Raw genomic sequence first — 24,944 nt, 5'->3', positions numbered from 1 at the left:
AATTTTAAATAAGGACAAGACCTGATTCCTGCAATGAGTGGGAGGAACCAACTTTCGAATGCTTGTGGGCCAGAGGAGCTCTTTCCCATTCCGGCTTCTTCCCCCTTTCTGCAACACCTAACAAAAGCTGGCCCCACTCCTGCCTGGTCCGGAATCCACCTCTCTTCTTTTTTTTTTCTTTTAACATTTTTTATTGATTTATAATCATTTTACAATGTTGTGTCAAATTCCAGTGTTCAGCACAATTTTTCAGTCATTCATGGACATATACACACTCATTGTCACATTTTTTTCTCTGTGATTTATCATAACATTTTGTGTATATTTCCCTGTGCTATACAGTGTAATCTTGTATATCTATTCTACAATTTTGAAATTCCAGTCTATCCCTTCCCACCCACTACCCCCCTGATAACCACAAGTCTGTATTCTCTGTCCATGAGTCTATTTCTGTCCTGTATTTATGCTTTGTTTTTGTTTGTTTGTTTTTGTTTTAGTTTTTTAGATTCCACATATGAGCGATCTCATATGGTATTTTTCTTTCTCTTTCTGGCTTACTTCACTTAGAATGACATTCTCTAGGAGCATCCATGTTGCTGCAAATGGCATTATGTTGTCGGTTTTTATGGCTGAGTAGTATTCCATTATATAAATATACCACATCTTCTTTATCCAGTCACCTGTTGATGGACATTTAGGCTGTTTCCATGTTTTGGCTATTGTAAATAGTGCTGCTATGAACATTGGGGTGCAGGTGTCATCCTGAAGTAGATTTCCTTCTGGGTACAAGCCCAGGAGTGGGATTCCTGGGTCATATGGTAAGTCTATTCCTAGTCTTTTGAGGAATCTCCACACTGTTTTCCATAGTGGCTGCATTCCCACCAGCAGTGGAGGAGGGTTCCCCTTTCTCCACAGCCTCTCCAGCATTTGTCATTTGTGGATTTTTGAATGACGGCCATTCTGACTGCTGTGAGGTGATACCTCATTGTAGTTTTGATTTGCATTTCTCTGATAATTAGTGATATTGAGCATTTTTTCATGTGCTTTTTGATCATTTGTATGTCTTCCTTGGAGAATTGCTTGTTTAGGTCTTCTGCCCATTTTTGGATTGGGTTGTTTATTTTTTTCTTATTGAGTCGTATGAGCTGCTTATATATTTTGGAGATCAAGCCTTTGTCGGTTTCACTTGCAAAAATTTTCTCCCATTCCGTAGGTTTTCTTCTTGTTTTATTTCTGGTTTCCTTTGCTCTGCAGAAGCTTGTAAGTTTCATTAGGTCCCATTTGTTTATTCTTGCTTTTATTTCTTCTAGGAGAAAATTTTTGAAATGTATGTCAGATAATGTTTTGCCTATGTTTTCCTCTAGGACGTTTATTGTATCTTGTCTTATGTTTAAGTCTTTAATCCATTTTGAGTTGATTTTTGTATAGGTGTAAGGGTGTGTTCTAGCTGCATTGTTTTACATGCTGCTGTCCAGTTTTCCCAACACCATTTGCTGAAGAGACTGTCTTTATTCCATTGTATATTCTTGCCTCCTTTGTCGAAGATGAGTTGACCAAAAGTTTGTGGGTTCATTTCTGGGCTCTCTATTCTGTTCCATTGGTCTATATGTCTGTTTTGGTACCAATACCATGCTGTCTTGATGACTGTAGCTCTATAGTATTGTCTGAAGTCTGGGAGAGTTATTCCTCCAGCCTCTTTCTTTCTCTTCAGTAATGCTTTAGCAATTCTAGGTCTTTGATGGTTCCATATAAATTTTATTATGATTTGTTGTAGTTCTGTGAAATATGTCCTGGGTAATTGGATAGGGATTGCATTAAATCTGTAGATTGCCTTGGGCAGTGTGACCATTTTAACAATATTGATTCTTCCAATCCAAGAGCATGGAATATCTTTCCATTTTTTAAAGTCTTCTTTAATTTCCTTCATCAATGGTTTATAGTTTTCTGTGTATAATTCTTTCACCTCCTTGGTTAGATTTATTCTCAGATATTTTATTACTATGGGTGCTATTTTAAAGGGGATTATTTCTTTACTTTCTTTTTCTGTTGATTTATCGTTAGTGTAAAGAAATGCAACTGATTTTTGAACATTAATTTTGTAACCTGCTACCTTGCTGAATTCTTCAATCAGCTCTAGTAGCTTTTGTGTGGACCTTTTAGGGTTTTCTATATATAGTAACATGTCATCAGCATATAATGACACTTCTACCTCTTCTTTTCCAATTTGGATCCCTTTTATTTCTTTCTCTTACCTGATTTCTGTGGCTAGGACTTCCAGGACTATGTTGAATAGGAGTGGTGATAGTGGGCATCCTTGTCTTGTCCCAGATTTTAGTGGGAAGCTTTTGAGTTTTTCACCGTTGAGAACTATGCTGGCTGTAGGTTTGTCATATATAGCTTTTATTATGTTGAGATATGTTCCCTCTATACCCACTTTGGCGAGAGTTTTTATCATAAATGGATGTTGAATTTTATCAAATGCTTTTTCTGCATCGATTGAGATGATCATGTGGTTTTTGTCCTTTCTCTTGTTGATGTGATGTATTACATTGATTGATTTGCGTATGTTGAACCAGCCTTGTGTCCCTGGGATGAACCCCACTTGGTCATGATGTATAATCTTTTTTATGTGTTGTTGGATTCTGTTTGCTAAAATTTTGGTGAGGATTTTGGCGTCTGTGTTCATCAGTGATATTGGCCTATAATTCTCTTTTTTTGTAGTGTCTTTGCCTGGTTTTGGTATCAGGGTGATGGTGGCTTCATAGAATGAGTTTGGGAGTATTCCCTCCTTTTCAATCATCTGGAAGAGTTTGAGAAGGACTGGTATGAGTTCTTCTTTGTATGTTTGGTAGAATTCCCCAGTGAAGCCATCCGGTCCTGGACTTTTATTTGTAGGGAGGTTTTTAATTGCTATTTCTATTTCCTTTCTAGTGATCGGATTGTTCAAGTGTTCAGTTTCTTCTTGATTCAGTTTTGGTGGGCAGTATGTTTCCAGAAACTTGTCCATCTCCTCTAGGTTATCCAGTTTGGTTCCATATAGTTTTTCATAATATTCTCGTATGATATTCTGTATTTCTATTTTGTTTGTTGTAATTTCTCCATTTTCCTTTCTTATTTTGCTAATTTGTGCTCTCTCTTTTTTCTTCTTTGTGAGTTTGGCCAGAGGTTTGTCGATTTTATTTACTTTTTCAAAAAACCAGCTTTTGGTTTGGTTGATTTTTTCTATGGTCTTGTTAATCTCTATTGTATTTAATTCCTCTCTGATCTTTATTATTTCCTTCCTTCTGCTGCTTTTTGGGGCTTTTTGTTCTTCTTTTTCTAATTTATTCAGGTGGTGGGTTAACTTGTTTATTTGAGATTGTTCTTCTTTTTTGAGGAAGGCCTGTATCGCTATAAACTTCCCTCTTAGCACTGCCTTTGCTGTGTCCCATAGGTTTTGAGTAGTTGTGCTTTCATTATCATTTGTCTCAAGGTATTTTTTAATTTCAGCTTTGATTTCCTCATTGATCCATTGTTTTTTCAATAACATATTGTTTAATCTCCATGCTTTTCTTTTTTTCTCCTTTGTTTCTCTGTTGTTGATTTCCAGTTTCATGGCATTGTGGTCAGTAAAGATGCTTGAGATAATTTCTATCTTCTTAAATTTGTTGAGGTTTCTTTTGTGTCTAAGTACATGATTGATCCTGGAAAATGTTCCATGTGCACTTGAAAAGAATGTATATTCTATTTTTGGGGGGTGTAAAGCTCTGAAAATATCCACCAAATCTAGTTTTTCTATTGTAGTATTTAATTTCTCTGTTGCCTTGTTTATTTTCTGTCTGGAAGATCTGTCTAGTGACGTTAATGCAGTGTTAAAATCTCCAACTATGATTGTATTCCCATCAATATCCCCCTTTATCTCTGTTAGTAATTGCTCTATGTACTTAGGTGCTCCTATATTGGGCGCATATATATTAACGAGTGTAATATCTTCATCTTGTATCACTCCTTTAATCATTATAAAATGTCCCTCTTTATCTTTCTTTATGGCCTTTGTTTTAAAGTCTATTTTGTCTGAAATCAGTACTGCAACACCTGCTTTTTTGGCTTTTCCATTTGCATGGAATATCCTTTTCCATCCTTTCACTCTCCATCTATATGTGTCCTTCTCCCTAAAGTGGGTCTCTTGTATGCAGTATATTGAAGGTTCTTGCTTTATTATCCAGTCTGCCACTCTATGTCTTTTGACTGGAGCATTTAGTCCATTAACATTTACAGTAATTAATGATAGATGTGTATTTATTGCCATTTTGAACTTATCTTTGCAGTTGAATTGGTATATCCTCTTTGTTCCTTTCTTCTTCCTTTTGTGGTTTGGTAATTTTCCTTTGTATTATCATGGATTTTATTTAATTTTTGTGACTCCCTTGTAAATTTTTGACTTGTGGTTACCCTTTTTTGTAAATCTATTAACCTATTACTATAACTGTTTTTATTAAGCTGATAATAACATGATCTCAAACCCATCCTACTGTTAAAAAAATTTAAAAAAGAAAGAAAAAAAAATCTATATTTCCCTGCCTCCCTCTCCCACTCTCAGTGATTTGTATGTCTTCTTTTATAATTTCGTGTTTTCTTTATTTGTAATTCATGAGTTATCACCTTTCCAGTTGTGAGTTTCTCATTTCTGTAGCATCCTGCTGCTTTTCTATTTAGAATAGCCCTTTCAATATTTCTTTTAGCATGGATTTAGTGTTGCTAAACTCCTGCAGCTTTTTTTTGTCTCTGAAACTCTTTATTTCTCCCTCTATCCTAAAGGATAGCCTTGCTGGATAAAGTATCCTAGGCTGCATCTTTTTTTCATTCAGGGCTTTGAATATATCTTGCCACTCCCTTCTGGCCTGTAGTGTTTGTGTAGAGAAATCAGCTGAGAGCCTTATGGGGGTTCCCTTGTAATTCACTCTTTGCTTTTCTCTTGCTGCCTTTAGAATCATTTCTTTATCCTTGACTCTGGCCATCTTGATTATGATATGTCTTGGTGTGGGTCTATTTGGATTCTTCCTGTTTGGGACCCTCTGAGCTTCCTGGACTTGGATATCTGATTCCTTCTTTAAGTTTGGGAAGTTTTCAGTCATGATTTCTTCAAAAACCTTTTCAATCCCCTTTGATCCTTCTTCCCCTTCTGGGACCCCTATTATGCAAAGATTGGGACGCTTTATATTACCTCATAGGTCCCTTATGCTATTATCACTATTTTTTATTTGCTTATCTTGTAGTTCTTCTGAATGGGTGCTTTCTATTGCCCTGTCTTCTAGATCACTAATTCGTTCCTCTGCATTATTTAGTCGGCTTTGCACAGCTATTAGATCATTCCTCATCTCTGTCAATGAGTTTACCCATTCTACTTGGCTCTTCTTTATAGCTTCAATTTCATTTTTGACATATTTTGTATCTCTAAACACTATCTCTTTTAATTCCTTCAGCAATTTGATCACTCCTTTTTTGAAATCTTGATCTAGTAGGCTATCGGATGTCTATTTCATTGATCTTTCTTTCAGGGGATTCCTCTTGTTCTTTTAATTGGGAAAGGCTTCTCTGCTTCTTCGTCTTGCTCATACCTCTCTGGCACTGTGGTTTATGGAGTATCAGTTGTTTATTTTGGATCTTAAGGATTTTATCTATCTAATGCCTATTTAGGAATAGAACTTAGGAAAAAAAAGAAAAAAAAAGAGAAAAAAATAAGAGAGAGAGAGAAAGATTTTTAAAAGAAGGGAGAAAGAGGGTTTGAAAACAGTATAATGAATAATAGAAGAGCGAGTTGAAGCAGAGTATTAATCGGGTTGAGACGTCCTTTTAAAAACCTTTAAAAAAAAAGGGGGGGGTGGGGAGATGAGTAGATGTATTTGAAACCTGTGTCTAATCAATAACAGGACATCAAAACCCAAGAGAAATAGAAATGAATTAAGAAGTAAAAATTAAGAGAGTAATTGAAAATAGAACAGGTAAAAACAGATTAAAAAAAAAAAACACAAAAAAAACAAAAAAACAAACAAACAAAAAAAAAAGGGTTGTCGGTGTTCTCCTGGAGTCTGTGTGCTTTTAATGTGAAGTCCTTCTGTCTTCGTCCTGTTTTGGAAGCTCAGCTTGTTTTCATAGGCCCTCCGTTGGCGCCCTCTTCTTTGGTGCTCCCAGCACCTGTCAGCAAGCAGATCGCGCCTCCTCCTAACACGGGGTCAGATGCAGCTCTCCTCTGCTGCGGGCGGGCGGGTCACTGCCCCTCCGGATGCCGCAGTCAGATGTTGCAGACTGGCCAGGTCCACCTCTCTTCTTAAATTAATTCAGTAATCTGCATTACCCACCAGGAACCCACCATTAACCCTTGAGTCTTGGTCTGATGGCAAAAGAGGAGCCAGTTCCTTAAGACACTTTACAACATCTGCTGGAAAGACTCTTTCCACCAGTGCGTGGTTCTGTGAGGAAAATGGCAGCTGAGGGAATGCTAAATTGTGTGAATGTAAACCATGGCCCTGCCTCTCGTTCCCTGTGAGCATCACGGGGATGCTACTGCGTGATTAGGCTTTTACACAAGACAGGCAGAGTAGTTGACTGGTCTAAGAGTGAATAGCTGCTTTCAGCTCTACAAAACTGCTGGGAGGTGGAGGGGGGGTTGGCATGCAAATGGTGTTTGCTTGGTTTGGGTAAAATGGGAAGAACTTGCAGAAATTAATATCCCAGTAAAAATTTTCTCCTGTATAATAATTTCAGTAATCAATTTTTTTTAAGATAATGGGGAAATTCTTCTTTGGACTAGTTGAGTCAGGAGCTTGGTGTTGTTTCAATGAGTTCAATCGAATCGATGTGGAAGTTCTCTCAGTGATTGCCTCACAGATCCTAACGATTAAGGCTGCAAAAGACAGCTATTCTGTCAGGTATTTGTTGAATATGTTTATACCTTTGGAATGGAAATTTGATCTACATTTACTGTTCAGTTAATTATTATTAAAATTTTTTCTACAGTAAGTTGTTTAGGTTTGTTTCTTTTGTTGTTTTGTTCCTAAGCACAGACCAAAAGGGATGCACTTAACTTGAATGTTTTCTTTGCTTGGCAAATAATGTGAAAATATATATCATTAACTTTCATGCTAACTTGGAGGTACCCAGACTTGGCCCAAGCTTGAATCGATGGCCTCGGCTACCAGGACAGTGATGCAAATAGGTTCTGGTTACTTTTCTTTTTGAATTTAAATTCTCTTAGTATCTTTTCATCTTAAGATATTTCATTTGAAAATACCAAAGTTTTTTTTTTTAATTCTTCATATTAAAAAAAAAAGTTATAGTGACCACATACTTGAGGCCCCGTCTTATCCTATTACTCTGAATTGATGTACTATTATTGAAAAATCCTGTAATAACAATATTTGTATGTTAAGATTACTAATGTTTCTTATACAGGCAAAAACAATTTTTTTTCTCTTCAGATAAATTCAGGAACTTATGTGATTTACTTTATGGGCATAATTGGATTTGTGGGTTTTAAATTTCAATTACAATCTAATATTTCGAACTCAAACTAATAGGCACTGCTGGCTTTGCTCTCAATATTATGAGGCCTTACAAGTCTGTGGATATAACTGGGGTCACAGTAACCCACACTACACCAATAACCACATCTCAGCTTCTGTAAAGTTTTCCTCAGTTATGTCCAGGGAGTCCTCAGGTTTTGTCCCAATTGTTCTTCTTTTCCTGTTTGACCACCTTCAGTGGTATCAGTTGTCCATGAAATCACTAGAAGATTTCTCTCCACCACTGGTGCCAACAGCATGACACTGTCCATGCCAAGGGTTCTATTTCACATTGTTCCCAAAATTATTTAATTTGCGGTTAGGGGTGGGCAGTGTTTCATGCTAAAGCAGGAGCTCTCTGCTGTGGCTATTCTGTGTTCCACTGTGTCATCCAGGCAGAGATCTGTCTCTTCAGGTTCTTTTCTCTTTGTAAATGTGTTCATTCAGATGTGTACCATCCTACCTCAAGCTTCACAAAGCTTTTCAGTTGTCTTCAGGCGTGATCAGATAAATCTGAATCCCAGCAGCGCTCACAAATTTGACATAAAGGGCCTCTTCTTTCCCCTCTTACTATTGTTTTTTTTCCAGCTCTGTTTGAATTTAATTGTAACACAGTTTTAGGAAAGTTCCCAATTTCCCTTGTAGTCTTAACATACTTAAGCTTAGAGAAAACTTTTTTTTTAATTGAAGTACAATCAGTTCACAATGTTGTGTCAATTTGTGGTGTACAGCATAATATTTCATACATATACATACATATCTTTGTTTTCATATTCTTTTTCATTATAGGTTACTACAAGATATTGAATATAGCTCCCTGTGCTATACAGTATAAACTTGTTGTTTGTCTATTTTATATATAGTAATTACTATCTGCAAATCTTGAATTTTCAATGAGAAAACAGTTTTCTTAATAATGAATACTGTAATGTCTTGTAGGTTTGTACTGGAAGGAAAAGAAATTCGTATCAATATGTCATGTGCAGTATTTGTCACCATGAATCCTGGGTAAGTATCAATTAATCTGTGGTAGGAGTGGACACAGGTGAAAATCCTTTTCTTAAGTCTTATCCATAGATGGAGTTGGCTGAGATTGCATATCTATCATTCGCCCTCCACCACACCTCTGAACCCCTCTACTACCCGCACCATTTATAAATAGCTACATGTACTTATCTATATGGGTGATCTCACATTAAGCTTCTGATGAAGGGACATTTCCACTTCATGAATAGCCAGAGAGAAAGGAAAAGTTTAGTGATTCGTCACAAAGAGGATATAGGCAGAAAATCTAGCGATAGTGACAGAAGAAATAACAATATGGTGGTTACAGAGAGTGGAGGCTGGGCAGACTCAATAAATATCTGTTGGTAGGATGCTGTGATTGTCCAGGGAATCAGAGGGAACTTACATGAGGTGGATTGTGGGAGGAAGCACAGGAAGAAAAGAACATAGACTAGGAAGCTCTGTGAGATGAAAAGTATAGTAGAAACCATCTTGTAAACTTGTTTTCAAATAAAGATCACATAGGCAATAGAATTACCATTTGAGGGAAAATTATGTGGTTCTCATTTGAAAACTGGAAAAATGGTGGGTTTTTTGTTTCTTTGTTTTTCTTATCCTCTTAAGGTACAAAGGTCGAGTAGAACTCCCGGATAACTTAAAATCTCTATTTCGCCCAGTGGCAATGATGGCTCCCCATTATCAGATGATTGCTGAAGTAATGCTCTTTTCTGTTGGTTTCAAATCTGCAAAATCATTGTCTGGAAAGCTAGTTAGCATTTACGAATTAGCTAGCAAACAACTCTCAAAACAGGTAACAAACTGCTTTTCTCAAAATAAAGGTGATTATATGAAGCTTTAAATGAAACTTTTCAGATATTGGTCCAGGAATGACCTGGGGAAATAATGAAACTAAAATTCCTATCTGCATTTCAAGTCCCTGACCCAACCTGTATGTAAGGCAATACGTAAATCAGTCAAATTTCCAAGCCTTTCCTCTAAGATCTGATCTGGAGAGAGGAATAGAGTCTCTGGTATCTTAAAGTATAAGCTATTTTCTCCATACAAGGAAGTTAACATCTAGAGCAGTGATTCCTACACTTTATTGTGCATCAGAATAATTTGGAGGGCTTGTTAAAACACAAATTGCTGGACCTTACCACCAGCTTTCTAATTGTCTGAGGTGGGGCTTGAGAATTTGCACTTCTAACAAGTTCTCAAGTGTTCCTGATGCTGCTGATCTGAGTACCTTACTTTGAAAATTATTGTTCTCGGATATGCCAGCTTAATGAGTATTTGTTTATAACCCAGAATGGTTTGGATAGCTAACCACGTTATCTCCAAAGTACTCCTCTTTACAATGTTACTTCAGTTCAGTTGTACATTTCAGGGAATATTTACTTCAAATACTGACAGTTTTTAACTCCTTTAATAGTTGTTAACTTTTCTTTTAAGAAGGAGACTTTCAGAAGCACCAATTTGGGAGAGAAGTGACAGCATCAGAAGCAGAATTGAGGGTTTCTTGACTGTTTCTTTTCATAGCATAAATGACTATATACTATATGTGATTTAACTACATACTATATGCATTTATTTGCAGATTGTTCCATTTTTCCTTCAGAAGCTTAATGACTCAAATATTTTATTTGATAGGATCATTATGATTTTGGCCTGAGGTCTCTGAAGACAGTTTTAGTAATGGCCGGAAAGAAGAAACGGGACTTTAAATGGTCAGTTGAATTTTGAATTGAGTGTTAGGTCAAGGAGTTATACAATACTGGGAAAATATTTTGTGAAATTTTAAGTAATGATGACAAGATAAAATAGGAAACTCCAAGAGTGTCATCGTAAAACATGGTAGAGGTTATTAAAAGATGAAAGAAGAGGAAGAAAAAAATGTACGAAATCCATGGGTACATTTCCCCAAAAGAGCACATTCTTTTAAAAAAAAAAAGTGCCTTATTTTTACATAATAAAAGATATACTGGAGTAAAAGACTCAAGCTAAAAGAGCAATACTTTAATAAGAACCATAAAACCTATATGAATATGACAAATGTGTAGAACCCAGATGAAGAAAACATTAAAACATGGCTAATGACACAACTGAAAGGGTGAGTAAGTGAAATAATGCACCACATATTTAATATCATAGCATCTTAAAGGACTTAACATCATAAAGATTTAAATACTCTAATTTATGAATGGAAATACATCTCAGTGATGATACCAAAAGATATTGTTTGTTTGTCTTTAGGTATACTAATCCTAAAGTTTATATAGAAAAATAAAGAATTGAGACTAACTAGAAAAATAAAAGCAATGAAGGAGAAATAACTCCTTAAATATTAATACATGAATCTTTAATAATTAAAGCATTGTGATACTGGCTTATGAGTAGAAAGGCAAATGGTTGGGACAGAATAGAAAGTCCAGAAATAGGACTGTATGCTTTTGGCATTTTGTACATCATAAATCAGGAAGCAAGAATAGGTTGTTAATGCTGTTGAAAACTAAATAACCATCTGGGTAAAGATCAAGTTTGAACCATGGTTGACATTATTTGCTAGGATAAACTCTAAAAGGGTCAGCAAGTATCAAAGATTTTAAATATAAAAACTTAAAACATAAATGTACTTGAAAAAAAATGTCCTTTGTAACCTCAGACTACAGAAGACCTTTAAAACTAAGACTCAAAATCCAGAAGCCATAAAAGAAAAGATTTATAATGGTCAAAAGTAAAAAAACAAAAGGAAAACTAGGAAAAGAAAAAGATATTTGCAACTTCTGTTGCAGTTAAATAGCTCATCCTCATATTTCCTAGAAAACTAGGGGGGGAAATACAGAAAAATGAGCAAAGGACATCAGACAGTTCTCAGGAAAAAAAAGCCCTTTAAATATATGAAAATACACTCAACCCCACGCATAGTGAGAGACATGCACATTAAAATTCACTTAAAAATTATCACCATCGTGATGAAGAATTTCAGACATCAGTAGACAAAGAGTATGGGAGGGATGCTTTTGCAGGGAAAACTTTTTTCCTTTCCATCTCTAAAATCATACCATATGTAGTTACTTTTTTCCCCCTTTTGATTACATGCTTAATATATATAAATATATACTGATGTGTTTATTATATGAAATACTATTTTGAGGCAATAAATACTATGTGGTAATTTATTGTATCAAATTTTTGTTACAATTAATACAAAATTTAAATTGGCTTAAACATTACAGGGAATTTACTGTTTCACCCAATCAGAAAATCCAGAGGTGAGGCAAAGTGTGATTACTGTGATTTGAGTTTCAGTTTATTTCTTTGAGACATTGTAAGCATGATAGCCCTCCAAGTCTGGATTATCTTTAATCTGGCTGCCTTTTTGGTGGCAAGATGGCGTCTAATAATAACTGCAGCTATCTACACCGTTGAACTGAAGTCCCAAACCACTCTGAATAGACAGGTCATTTGTCTACCCCTGAAACACTGTGTCCAAGTGACTGCCATGCACTGATTGACTAGGGCTGAAGTTATATTCCCTTAATGAATTATTTGTTATGCCATATATCTGCTTTCTGAAACTCTTTTAGACATACAACCTTGGCAGATCAGAAACAGTTACCCTAGAATCTGAACCTGAAACTAGATCAAAAAAATATAGGATAAACACAGAATCCACTCTGGCAAAGGTGACAGCAGTGGCAGCAGCTACAGCCAGTTACTAGAAATAGCAGGGGCAGTGAGCAGTTCTAGTTCCAGCGTTGGTGGTACTGGGGCAACAGGCGCGGCTCTCTGGCTTTATTGATGGTGGCAGCCACGTCTTCACAGGACTCAGTATGTACCATAATTTTGGCCATTATTCCCAGTGCATAGCCTGCAAGCCTAGTTCTCTGGCCGTCCTAGAGATTTTTAATAAATCAGTATTTATTTTACATTTGATATTAGCCTGAATTCATTTCTGTTACTGCAACTAAAAAACCTTACTGATACAGTGCCCTTTGCTGAACCAGTGACTGGGGAATGGCATTACTTTGAATGTTCTAAACCAGTCAGGGTCCATCCCTGGAGCTGGGGACCAGATTAACCTCACTGAAATCACATAGCTGTTTTGCAGTGAGGGAGAGGAAGAAGGGGTAATGGGATAGCCACCACTAAAAAAGAATATTAATGATCTTTAACGTCAACAAAGCAAACTTGCTAACTTGTTTTGTTTTTTTCTACTGTTCAAGTAACATCAGTGATATTTCTGAAACAGATGAAACACTGATTATTATCGAGGCTATGAGAGAAGCTAGTTTACCAAAATTTCTTCCTGAAGATGTCCCACTTTTTGAAAAGATTATAGAAGATATTTTTTATGGAGCGACAGTTTCAAAAGTAAATCAAATTGCGTTGGAGGTAATAAGACCTTTGAAAATCATCACAAATGATTAGATGTGAGATATCAATTAAGATAAGAAACTAGATATGGATTAAAAATGTTACAGTGCTTCCTGAAATACTCTATTCATGTTACAATTTGTGGGATAAAAATACCTGGAGATATATTTTCCCCTTGGGGGAAATAAAGAGCTTTCAGTGCATCATGGCCTAATGAAAAAAAGAACGAACTGTGTACCTTTAGACAAGGAAGGCTATTACATATTTTGCTCCTCAATTTTCTCATCTTTCCAGTGGGAATGATAATGTCTGCTCTTCCTACCTTAAAGGGTTGCTTAGAGAGTCAAATTATATCAGAATTATGGATAAAGACCTTACTATGTAAATAACTTTGTGACCATTAAAATAACATAATTGTAGAGCCCTTTTTATTTTCTCCTATGTATACAACCTTACAGTCATTGCCTTAGTCTAGGTAGGATCTCAATGTCTCTTGTTACTATTATATAGCTTCCTACTGCTCCCTGCATTCCAGTAGGCTTCCTGATGGCCAACAGAGTTGCTTTCCTGAAGCACATGTTTGATCACATCAACAAAGCCACTGTTGGATCAATGTTATGTATAGTTTAAGACCCAAATTAATTATCTTGGTATATAATGCCTTTCACACTCTGGCCAGACTAGGTTATCTTTCTAATACTAAGTATTAAAGTCAAGAAACTAGAAAATACTTGAGAAGGTCACTGTCACTTTGATGTTTGTTTCTTTGTAGTATATCTGTTCTTTCTTTCCAGAAGCTTTTAAAATTTTCATTTTGTCTTTGGTATTCTTAATTTCACTATAAATTCGCTAATTATGAATTTTGGTACTCTATTAGCCCTTTTAATGGGTATCTTTTATTTTTAGTTCGCTAAATTGACAGGACTTAATACTGTGAGATCCTGTGTTCCACATGATTAAACGAATTGGGTTTTCCAGCGCAACAATTTGCAGGTTCAAACTCTAAACTAAATAAGCTTAGCTATTTTCATAGCACTTACATTTATTTTAGATTTTATAGATTTTTGTTTCCTTATTTTGATGAAAATGCAGTATGATTTTTCTCCTTTTTGCTGTATGGTTTCCAGGAGAAGTAAAGAGAATATTTGCATCTAAGTTGTTGCTTACATTTTGAAGATTTTATTTACATTTTGAGGATTTTTATTTTACTAGAAAAAAAAAGGAGGAAAATGTCATTTGACAATTTTTTTCTTTCTGTGTCTTATGTAAGCATCCTTCTGTCCCTCCCAGAAAGAGTCTACAAATTCCCCACTCTCATTTCTCCAGTTATAAGTGCCTCTCATGTTACCTTTAACATTTTTCAAGTCGCAGCTAAAACAAATAGTGTTGCCATTCTAATAGCATTTCCACATGCACATTAGTGGTTTTACCTTTGAACCTCATTATTCACCTTTTTATCAGTTTTACAAGTCAGTTTATAGCTTACAGAAAAGTTTTATGTACAAGCATATCAATTTATTCAGCTACTTGCCCCTTTATGTAAGTTTTACTTTGATAAATATGTAGGCTCTCAACTGTTTAGTAAAATGTTAAGAGAGATTTCATAGGCTTACATATTGAGTTTAATTTGAAATGCAATTTAAATTAATGTATTTGTTTTCTTTAAGAAAGTAATATCTATTGCAACACAACAGTTGGGCTTACAACAGTGGCCAGCTCAGAAAGAGAGAATCATACAGTTTTATAATCAACTTCAGGTAAGTGTAGAATGGCGTGTTAGCAATTTTCTGTTCCTGGCTTTTAATAGGTATGATCAAGGAGGAAAGCGTAATTATAATAAAATGATCTACTATAATGTTCTTCAAACTAAAATGGTTTATCAGTTAACTATTTACCTAGACTTTGTTATTTGATTCCTCACTTAAACCCTCAACAAATTAATATTTTCACCTTCATCCCCTTAATAAATAATTGTAAAAATTTCTACAAATGTTAAAATGTTTGCATTCCATTGCTATAACTTCTTTGAATTTCCTATTCTCCATGAATGATCCATTTGGAAAAACATCAAACTATGCATTTCCATGATTCCTAGCAAAATTTTACATTCTTTTATATGTTTATTAGCCATTTGAATTTTCTGTGAATTGCCAGATTATATAATATACTCATTTTTCAATTAGATTGTTTTTTCCTTTGTAAATATGTAGACTTTTATTATTTTTATGTCATATTTCCTTATTGCTTGTATGCATTGCAAATAAATTCTCTAAGTCTTGGCTTTTTAGAAATATTCATGGTGTTCAGTACAGGAGGCATTGCTAATGCAGTAAAATCTATTGATTTTTTTTTTATGGTTTGTGTTTTGTGTCCTAGTTTTAGAAATCTTTTCAGTCCTATCTCATAAATATATTATCAGTAATTTTTTTCTAAAACCTTAGATATTTAAATTTCCTACTTCTAAGTTGTCTGGGGTTTATTTTTCTTGAAGGTGTCAAGTAGGGGTTTATTTTTCCCTATACAGATAACCAGTTTTCTCAAGACCTCACTGATTTGTGATTTCTATCATACACTGAAGTTTTCATAAATAATAGAGTAGATTCTTCTATACTTTTTGATCAATATCTCTGTCTTTATGACAACACCACACAGTCTTAATTACCATAGGTTTTTAATAGGTCTTTATATCTGAAGGCACCAGTTGTAAGGGAGGAAAAATTATCCTTTACTCAGGGTCCCTAGCTGGGTCTGAAAATTAAACTGACAAAGATAGATTAACAAGAGAAAAACATACAAATTTTTTTGAATTGTTATATGTACATGGGAGCCTTCACAAGAGACTGGAGACCCAAAGAAATGTCCAGAATAGGAAGCTTTTTTATCTTTTAGGCAAAGAAACAATAAATTTATGAAGAATTGACATGACAAAGGTGTTCAGGGTAGGGGTAGTAAATGAAGAAAGAAAATGAGGGTTAGTTTAGCAAGGTTTGTTTATGCAGCTTTCTTAGCCCCAAATTCCCTGTCTGTCTCCGATGATAAGAATGTCTTCTTTATCTTGGTACAAGGAGAGTAGTGCCCTTCCCATGGGAATTTTATGACCTTTTAAGAATGATGAGGTAGGAGAGGTCACAGGTATCTTTCTGCTTCTGCCATTTAAAATTTTTCCTTCAGTTTAATATATTTAATATGCCAAGGTACCATATTTTGAGGTTGTGCTTCCTAAGCCCCATCATAATGTCTCGTCTTTGTTATTTTCAAAATTCTTAGATAATCAGCTCACTGACCCCCACTAAAAAAAGTCCCGTTTGGATTTTGATTGGGATAGAATTGAATTAATAATTATGGTGAGAATTTTTTAAATGATATTGCATTTTTTCCTCCATGCATATATTTGTCAAGATTTTACCCTACTTGTAAAGTAACAAGTTAGCCTGCTACAGTTTCATAGTTTCATTCACAGGCAGAAAACACTAGACTCCCAAGTCAGAAAGGACAGATTATTGCTCACCTCAGTAGCAGTAACTATTTCTCCAAGACTTAATTCCTATAGGGCAACAGAGGTTCAGGCGACACTTGCATACATGGTAAGTTGTTGTACAGAAGAAGAGCCCCAATCTTAGGAACCCTCCAGTCTTATAAAGGGATCATAACCAAACGTTCCTAGCCTTTGCTCATGAAAGAGACATGAACTTTTTTATTCTGGACAGCAAATAAATCTCTTTTCCATCTTCCAAAACGATTTGCTATACAAACATCCTTGGAAAGACAGTCCGTTGAACAGAGCTTTCAATGCCTCTGTTCAGAGTCAATGTAGAAATGTCAGAGACCTATAAAGAATTGTCTCCCAACAGTATCTGCCTGTCTTTTGTACTCCATCTTGGCTTCTGGTGAATTTTCCCATAAGTGTGCCCCTCTGTTGACCACTTTGATTAATCTGATAGGAGCTGGGACCAAATCCACTCAGTTTACTTCACACAGCATTTAATTATGGCTTCTATTATTAGAACGATAAGCAGTAGGATAAGGCCACCTTAAAGTATTAATCCCAACAGTGCCCATCCAAGGTTCTGAGCCCAAAAGTTGAACAAATGCCATAGGCCATCAGAATCTACCTTAGAAAACTAGGTGGATTTCTTTTTCAGTTCCTGTATTGACTGTTCCTGTTGGTCTGAAGCATTAATCCAAGTCCAGCAAGATTAATCATCAATTGTATAGACTTTGGCTCACAAGGAGAAAGTGTTTAGTGCAGTTCTATTATCCATAACAGCCCTGGTCAGTGAGGTATGACTGATCTGAATACTGTCCAGGGACAAGTTGATTGTTCCTTAGACACTGGATTTCTAATGTTCTTTGGTTATAACCATCTCTGAAGTACAAATTGCATTGGTTTGGGGAGGGAGGCAAGTTAATGCTTGGCTTCTACATAAAAAGTACAATTCTAAAGGTGTGCCCTTAGATCTGACGGTACAAGATACCCTCAGGAAGAAGGTGTATTTTATAATTGTTGGGTTCCCTAAATGGGACCTGCATCATCTCAAAGGGTAGAGAGGGTATAAGTTGACAATGCCTCCAAAAATGCCTTCTTAGTTCAATTCTAATACTTAAGTCTAGTTCTCTTTTTGGAGTGACCACTTAAGGACAGTCATTCCAGTCTGACTTGTTTGCCATACCATCAGCTAGATGGCATTTGTCTTCCCCATTCCATGAGTATGGAGATGAGTTGGGGGAGACACCCAAGACATCTTGAGGTGCTGACAGGTGTTTAGCCTAGGAGATGTAGGAGCTGAGGCCACCTGCTGCTGTTCTTTCTGATAGACTTCTCAGTAAAGTTAAGGGAAATAACAATTAAATCATTGTCAGTTCTGGCTGGTAGGGGATGGTAGTCTCACAAGTCAGTTAAATTAAAGTCTCCTGCACCTTTGTCAACTTTTGGCAGGAGTCAGAAGTTTGAAATGCAGTAGTAGCTTCTGCATCAGAAAAAAACATAATCCTTTACTTTGTGTGGTCTGTGATGGTGAACATGTTGCCACATCCAATGTGACATTGTATCCAGAAAGTAATCATAGTAATCTGGGAAGGGAAGTCTTGATCAGCAGCTTAATTCTGGGTAATCTCATAAAAGACTGGATCCTCACTATAGGTCTATGAGTGACTTAGATGGTTTGATCAGCATCCACCATTTGTTTCCACAGTTCACAGCCCCAAATAGGGTTATCTTTCATCTTCTATTCTGTAGTTTTCCAAGTGTCACAGCAAATAGCGAGGCCATTAGTAAAGCCTAAGAGTCGGAGTTCTTCTCAGTGAGCAGAATGAAGAAGTTGGTTGTTCATAGATAACTCTGAGGCTGAACATTAGGAGCTTCAGATTTCAGCTTAGTTGAACTGTCAGTAAACCAGACCAAGGTTTTTGTGGGAATCTTCGTGAATCAAGGGCTCCACTGAGCCATCAGTTTAGCTTTAGGAGATTAAATGGGGGATAAAATTGATCCCACAGGGATAGCTGCCATTCTTTCATGTAAAGCCACGATGTGTCTGGGGCAAGGCTTACATGAAAGAATGACAGCTGCATTCCTGAATATAAAATTTCCATTTGACAAGCAAGGTTTTTGGGACCCTTCTCATCTTGCCAGTTATAGAATAGGACTGTCAGACCAGAGAATCACAAAGCCTCCATGAAGGTATAGAGTTTGGAAAAGTAGTGAAAAGATACTTTAACTTTATCTGTATTTGAATTTAATGTATTTGTGTGATACATTATTAAAAATAATCATTTTTTCAGTGTTCTTAAATAGTCCAGAAGAGATGGTGAGAAGCCCACTCTGATGCTTTTTAAAGACCTTTAGCATCTGACCCATTCTTAGTCCGTTTGGGCTTCTTTAACGAAATACAGTAGACAGGGTGGTTTTAACAACAGACATATATCTCTCATAGTTCTGGAGGCTGGCAGATTTTGTTCCTGATGAGAATCCTCTACCTGTGGCTTACAGATGGTCCGCTTCTCACTGTGTCCTCACATAGTAGAGAGAGAGAAAGCTCTTGTCTCTCTTCCTCTTCTTATAAGGATACTAATCCAACATGGGGCCCTACCCTCATAACCTCATCTAAGCCTACTTACCTACCAAAGAGCCCACCTCCAGTACCATCACATTGGGTGTTAGGGCTTCAATATTTGAATGTTAGGAGGACATGAAAATTCAGTCCATAACACCAAGGTAAGGCATTTGTGGTTGGGATAAAGAGAAGATGAAATCAAGCAAAAATCTGCTGAGAGATGAGATGAAAACAGGCCAGTATTCTACTTTAGACAATCAGATTAGGGAAGTAAGAGAGGAAACTTGGGGGAAAAATATGGATTAGTTTATGTTGACTTTAAAAATCATGTGAGAGGTCCCGATGGAAATGTTTTGTAGGTCATTGAAATTTCACTCTGGCACTAAGAACCAAAGACTAGGGGAAAATGTATACCTTAAGGAGTTGTAAGAATTCAAATCATAGTTAAAGATACTCAAACTGATGAAACTGGGACAATGTAGGAGAGAGAGAGAGACGAGGATGAATTAGGGAAGACCCAACATGGAAAGGACAATCAGAACTCAAAAGAGGGAAAATAGGAAAAAGGAAGCTCAGATAAATCTTATCACAGAAGCCAGTCATAGAGAAAGGTACCAGGAGTGAAGGAGAATTGAAAAGTGAGATAAACTGTTAAATAACAAGAATTGAAAATTATTATTTGAATTTTAAAATTAGGAGTTTTCTGGTGATTTTACATTAGCCTAGTTAATAAAAACAGAACCCAGATTATAACAGATTGAATAATTTCAAGGAAATGTCCATGGATGTAGTTAAAGATGTATTTGTAAATTAGAACCTTAAGGTTTCAGTTTAGCTGAGCAATCAGTAAACCAGAATTAAACCATAAATCTGCAATGTTGTTTTAGGCTTGTGTTGGAGTGATGTTAGTCGGTCCGACAGGTGGAGGAAAAACAACAGTCAGAAGAATTTTAGAAAGAGCATTAATATTGTTACCAGTAGAAGATTTCTTAACAACTGAAGAAAGAGGCAGTATTTCACAGGTAAATGTTCTATAAATAAAATGTTTATTTGTTCAGATCTTATTTTATACTTCAGTAACATTTTTTGTTCTCTACAGAAGTATGTTTTTTACTTGTTAAATGTATTGCTAGGCATTTTGTAGTTGGGAATCATTGTAGTGAATAGGATTTTTTTTTCGCTTGAACCTCAAATTGGTAAATGCTAGTATAAAATAATACTATTGAGTTGTTTAATTTGTATTTAGTCACTTTCCTAATGGACTGGTAGTTCTGTTTGGTTTTTTTAGATAGTCAATTGAATTCTCTTTAAATGAGTATAATTTTTTCTTTTTCCTAATGTTTATATGACGTATTTTATCTTATTGCATTCATTACCCCTCTAGGACAATGTTGCTATAATATCTTGTTCCTTTATCTGGAATCCAGTTTTTACTTCTGTATTTAATATAATTTTTCCCTAAGTTTATGATAAGTCTGATTCTTTATCACACTTTGGAAATTTTCTTCTAGTCTCATTATATTTTAGTTTTTGACTACTAGAGTTTATGAAATGATTTCTCAGCATCTATTTTCTATACTTTAATTGGTTAGTTTAATAAGCTATGTTGATAGGTTTACTAATGTTAAATTGTTTTTAGATGCCTAGAATAATGCCTACTTTTTATGACATTTTTATTCAATATAAAGTTAGGATCCAATAGTGAACACTTCAGTTATCTTATTTAAAAATTCATTTTTGGTAATATATTCCAAAATTCTTAGAAACTCAATTTCTCAGTTATGCGGATTGTTTTTAGTATACAATATACTGCTTCAAAATCATTCATGTGGTAGTTCATAATTCTTTATCCTTCCCTCTGTCTAAACTTCCATTATCAACAGCTCTTAATTAGTTCTGAAGAAGTTGAAATTAATAATAGGTGAATTATCACAGCAATATTAATATTTATGGAGTACGAGATATGAGCCAGATACTAGCTAAAATACTTTTACTTGAATTATTTCATTCAGTCTTTACAACTCTGTGGACAGAATTTGTTTCATTAAAAACATTTTTTAATTGCAAAAGAAGTAAGTACAATTATGAGAAATTTGGAAAATACAAAAATATAAAGAAACAATAATCACCTAGGAAGAGAACAACTGCAAACACTTTGCTATATTTCTTTTGATTATTTTCCTACACTAAATATATTTTAAAATAATTGATAACACTGTGTATAAACGATCTCAAATTTTCTCATATTGACATTGTAACCTAATGTTATATGCCAAGAATTAACCCCATGTCACTAAAAACTTCTCATAATAGCATTCCAATGAGTGTATTCTGTATATATGACTGTACTATCATTTATTTACTGTTTCTCTCATGTTTAATATTTTTAAATTTGAGAGTTTTAAAATGTAGTTATAATAAAAATATTTAGACTGATGACAAGACCTTAGATAATGGAATTGTTTTGATCTTTCTCCTCAGTTCGTGAATTTTTCTTTAATTGGCCTATTCAAGATCTTCTCTTTAGTTTAGTTTAGTTTAGTTCGGCTTAGTTTAACTTAATTTTCTAATCTTCACTTCTTCCTCATCATCAGAGGAACCCTCTGTAATGCTTTTACTATATGCCCTTATGTATATATGTATCCTTTAAAAATGTGTACACCTCAGGAATGGGATTGCTTTGTAATAGGGTGTAATTTGGTCATGTACTGCAAAGTAAAACAAGGTGGAGTTCACATATCATATAACCATGTTAAGATGTACAATTTCAGTGCTGTTTTGTGCATTCATAACATTGTGCAATCACCACCTCTCTCTAGATTCAAAACTTTTTTCATCACCCCAGAAAAACACCCTCCTACCCATTAAGAAGTCACTCCCCACCACCTCTTCTCTCCATTCTCTGGAAACCACTGATTGGCTTTCTCTACATATGGATTTGCCTACTCAGAATATTTTATATAAAAGGAATCATGCGATAGATGACCTCTTGTGTCGGCTGCTTTCTCTTAGCATACATTTTTGAGGTTCATCCAGGTTGTAGCATGTGTCAGTACTTTATTCAATTATATGACTGATTAATATTCCATTGTATAAAATATTTGTTTATCCAGTCATCACAATTTATCTCTTCATCTCTTGATGGATACTTGGGTTGCTTCCACCTTTCAGCTATTACGAATACCACTGCTATCGACATTTATATACAAGGTTTTATGTGGGCATATGTTTCCATTTCTCTTGGATATTTACCTAGGAGTGGAATTGCTGGGTTATATGGTATTCTTTTAACATTTTGAAGAAGCACCAAACTGTACTCCACAGCAGCCACATCATTTTAAATCACTACCAGCCATGTATTAGGCTTCCTATTTCTCCACATTTTCCTTAATACTTCCCCCCCCCATTCTAGTGGATGTGAAATATTATCTCACAGTTTTTATTTGTATTTCCTTAATGACTAATAGGTGTTGAATACTTTTCATTTTCTTAGTGGTCATTTATATATCTTTGGAGAAATGTCTTTTCATATCTTTTGTCCATTTTTAAATTGGATTGTCTTTTTGTTGTTGAGTGGAAGTGTTCTTTATGTATTCTGGATATGAAACCCTTATCATATATGATTTTCAAATATTTTCTCCTATTCTGTAAGTTGTCTTTTCACTTTCTTGATAATGTCCTTTGATGCACCAAGGTTGTTAATTTTTATGAAATCTAATTTATTCTATTGTTGCTTATGCTTTTGGTATCAAATCAAAGGATCCATTAACAAATTCAAGGGCATGAAGACTTAGCCCTATGTTTTCTTCTGTTAGTTGTATAATTTTAGCCTTGTACTTAAGTTATTTATCCACTTTGAGTTTATATTTGTAAATTGAGTGAGGTAGAAATCCAACTTCATTCTTTTGCATGTGGATATGTAGTTGTCCTGGCACTATTTGTTAAAGAGACTATTACTCTTTTCCCACTGAATTGTTTTGGCATTGTTTTTGAAAATCAGTTGGCTACAGATAATTTACATTTATTTCTGGACTCTCAGTTCTATTCCATTGTTGTATATGGGTAACCCTGTGCCAGGATATATGTAATTTGACTGTGTGGTTTTATAGTAAGTTTTGAAATTGGCAAGTGTAAGTCCTCCAACTTTGCTTTCCTTTTTGGGTATTATTTGGCTATTTTAGGCCCCTTGCATTCCATATGAATTTGAGGATTGGCTTTTCCACTCCTGGAAAAAGGGCCATTGGAATATTGATAGGGATTACATTGAATCCACAGATCACTTTAGACAATATTACTATATTAAAATATTAAGTTTTCTAATCCGTGAACATGGGTTATCTTTCCATTTTTAGATCTTTAATTTCTTTCAGCAAGCAAGAAGTTGTTTTTTCTTTTTTGTAGTTTTCAACATACAAGTATTTCTCTTGCTTTATTTACTTTATTCCTAAGTATTTTATTCTTTGGATGATATTATAACTGGAATTGCATTCTTAATTTTTTTGGATTGTTTATTACTGCTATATAGAAACACAGTGGAGTTTTGTGTGATGATTGTGTATTCTGCAAATGGGCTGATTCATTTGTTAGCTCTAACAGTTAGTTGTTCATTGAGATTTTTTATATATAGAATCATATCATATTTAAATAGAGATAGTTTTCCTTCTTTTCCAATTTAGATGCATTTATGTCTTTTCTTACCTAATTTCCAGGCTAAGATTTTCAGTACAATGTTTATTAGCAGTGGTGAAAATGAGAATCCTTGCCTTGTTCCTGATTTTAGGGGAAAAGATTTTAGACTTTCACCTTTGCATATGATGTTAACTGAGTTTTTCATAAATACCCCTTTATCAAGTTAAAAAATATTCGCTCCTATTCCTAGTTTACCAAGTGTTTTTATCAAAAAGGGTGTGAAATTTTATCAAATGCTTTTTCTACCTCTCTTGAGATGATCATGCAGTTTATTTCCTTTGTTCTATTAATGTGGCATACTACATTGATTTTCTTAGATTGAACCATCCTTGCATCCCAGGGATAAATCTCACTTGGTTATGGTGCATAATCCTTTAAATGTGCTATAGGATTCACTTTGCTAGCACTTTTTTGAGGATTTCTGTATCTATATTTATAGCAGATATTGGTCTGTAGTTTTCTTTTCTTGTAGTACCTTTGTCTGGGCTTAGTATCAGGGTACTTCTGGCCTCAAAGAATGTGTTAGAAAGTGTTCCATCTTTTTACATTTTTTATAGCATTGGGGTTAATTCTTCTTTAAATGTTTGGTAGAATTCGTCTATCATCTAGGTTTGAACTTTTCTTTGTTGGAGATTTTTGATTACTGATTCAGTCTCTTTACTCTTTATAGATCTGTTAAGTTTTTCTATTTTTTCTTCAGTCAGGTTTTGGTAATTTTTGGTGTTTCTGGGAATTTGCCTGTTTCATCTAGATTATAATTTGTTGACCTGCAATTATTCATAATGTTGTCTTATAATCATTTAATTTGTAAGACAATAGTAAGTCCATACTTTATTTCTGTTACATCTTTTCTATTTTCAGTCTGGTTAAAAGTTGGCTGATTTTGTTGATCTTTTCAAGCAACCAACTTTTGGTCTTACTGGTTCTCTCCATTGTTTTTCTATTCTCTATCTTGTTTATCTCTACTCTAATCATTATTCCTTCTTTTTGCTGGCTTCAGATTCAGTTTGCTCTTCTTTTCCTAATTCCTTACAGTATAAAATTAGGTTGTTGATTTGAGATCTTTTAATGTGGGTGTTTATAACTGTAATGTTTCCTCTTTGCATGACTTTGACTTATTCCGTAAGTGTTGATATGATATATTTTCATTTTCATTCAACTCAATTCTCTGTTTCTTCTTTGACCCATTGGTTGTTTAAGAGTATATTTAAACAATTTTATATATTTGCAAATTTTCCAACTTTTCTTTTATTATTGATTTCTAGTTTCATTCCATTTGTTT

General features: G+C 34.9%; 1 protein-coding gene across 1 annotated transcript in view; it reads left to right on the top strand.

Moving 5' to 3' along the window:
* Positions 1–24,944, top strand: part of DNAH14 (dynein axonemal heavy chain 14) — a 274,100-nt gene that overhangs the window by 108,828 nt on the left and 140,328 nt on the right. The window contains exons 31-37 of the mRNA XM_072948673.1: positions 6,763–6,908; positions 8,481–8,549; positions 9,171–9,357; positions 10,197–10,273; positions 12,773–12,941; positions 14,591–14,680; positions 19,861–19,995. Coding sequence (XP_072804774.1) covers positions 6,763–6,908; positions 8,481–8,549; positions 9,171–9,357; positions 10,197–10,273; positions 12,773–12,941; positions 14,591–14,680; positions 19,861–19,995 — 873 coding nt within the window. The remainder of the gene's footprint in view (positions 1–6,762; positions 6,909–8,480; positions 8,550–9,170; positions 9,358–10,196; positions 10,274–12,772; positions 12,942–14,590; positions 14,681–19,860; positions 19,996–24,944) is intronic.

Source organism: Vicugna pacos, chromosome 23 (assembly GCF_048564905.1).
Source record: "Vicugna pacos chromosome 23, VicPac4, whole genome shotgun sequence".
Lineage (NCBI taxonomy): Eukaryota > Metazoa > Chordata > Mammalia > Artiodactyla > Camelidae > Vicugna > Vicugna pacos.
This window is presented reverse-complemented; position numbering and strand designations above follow the sequence as displayed.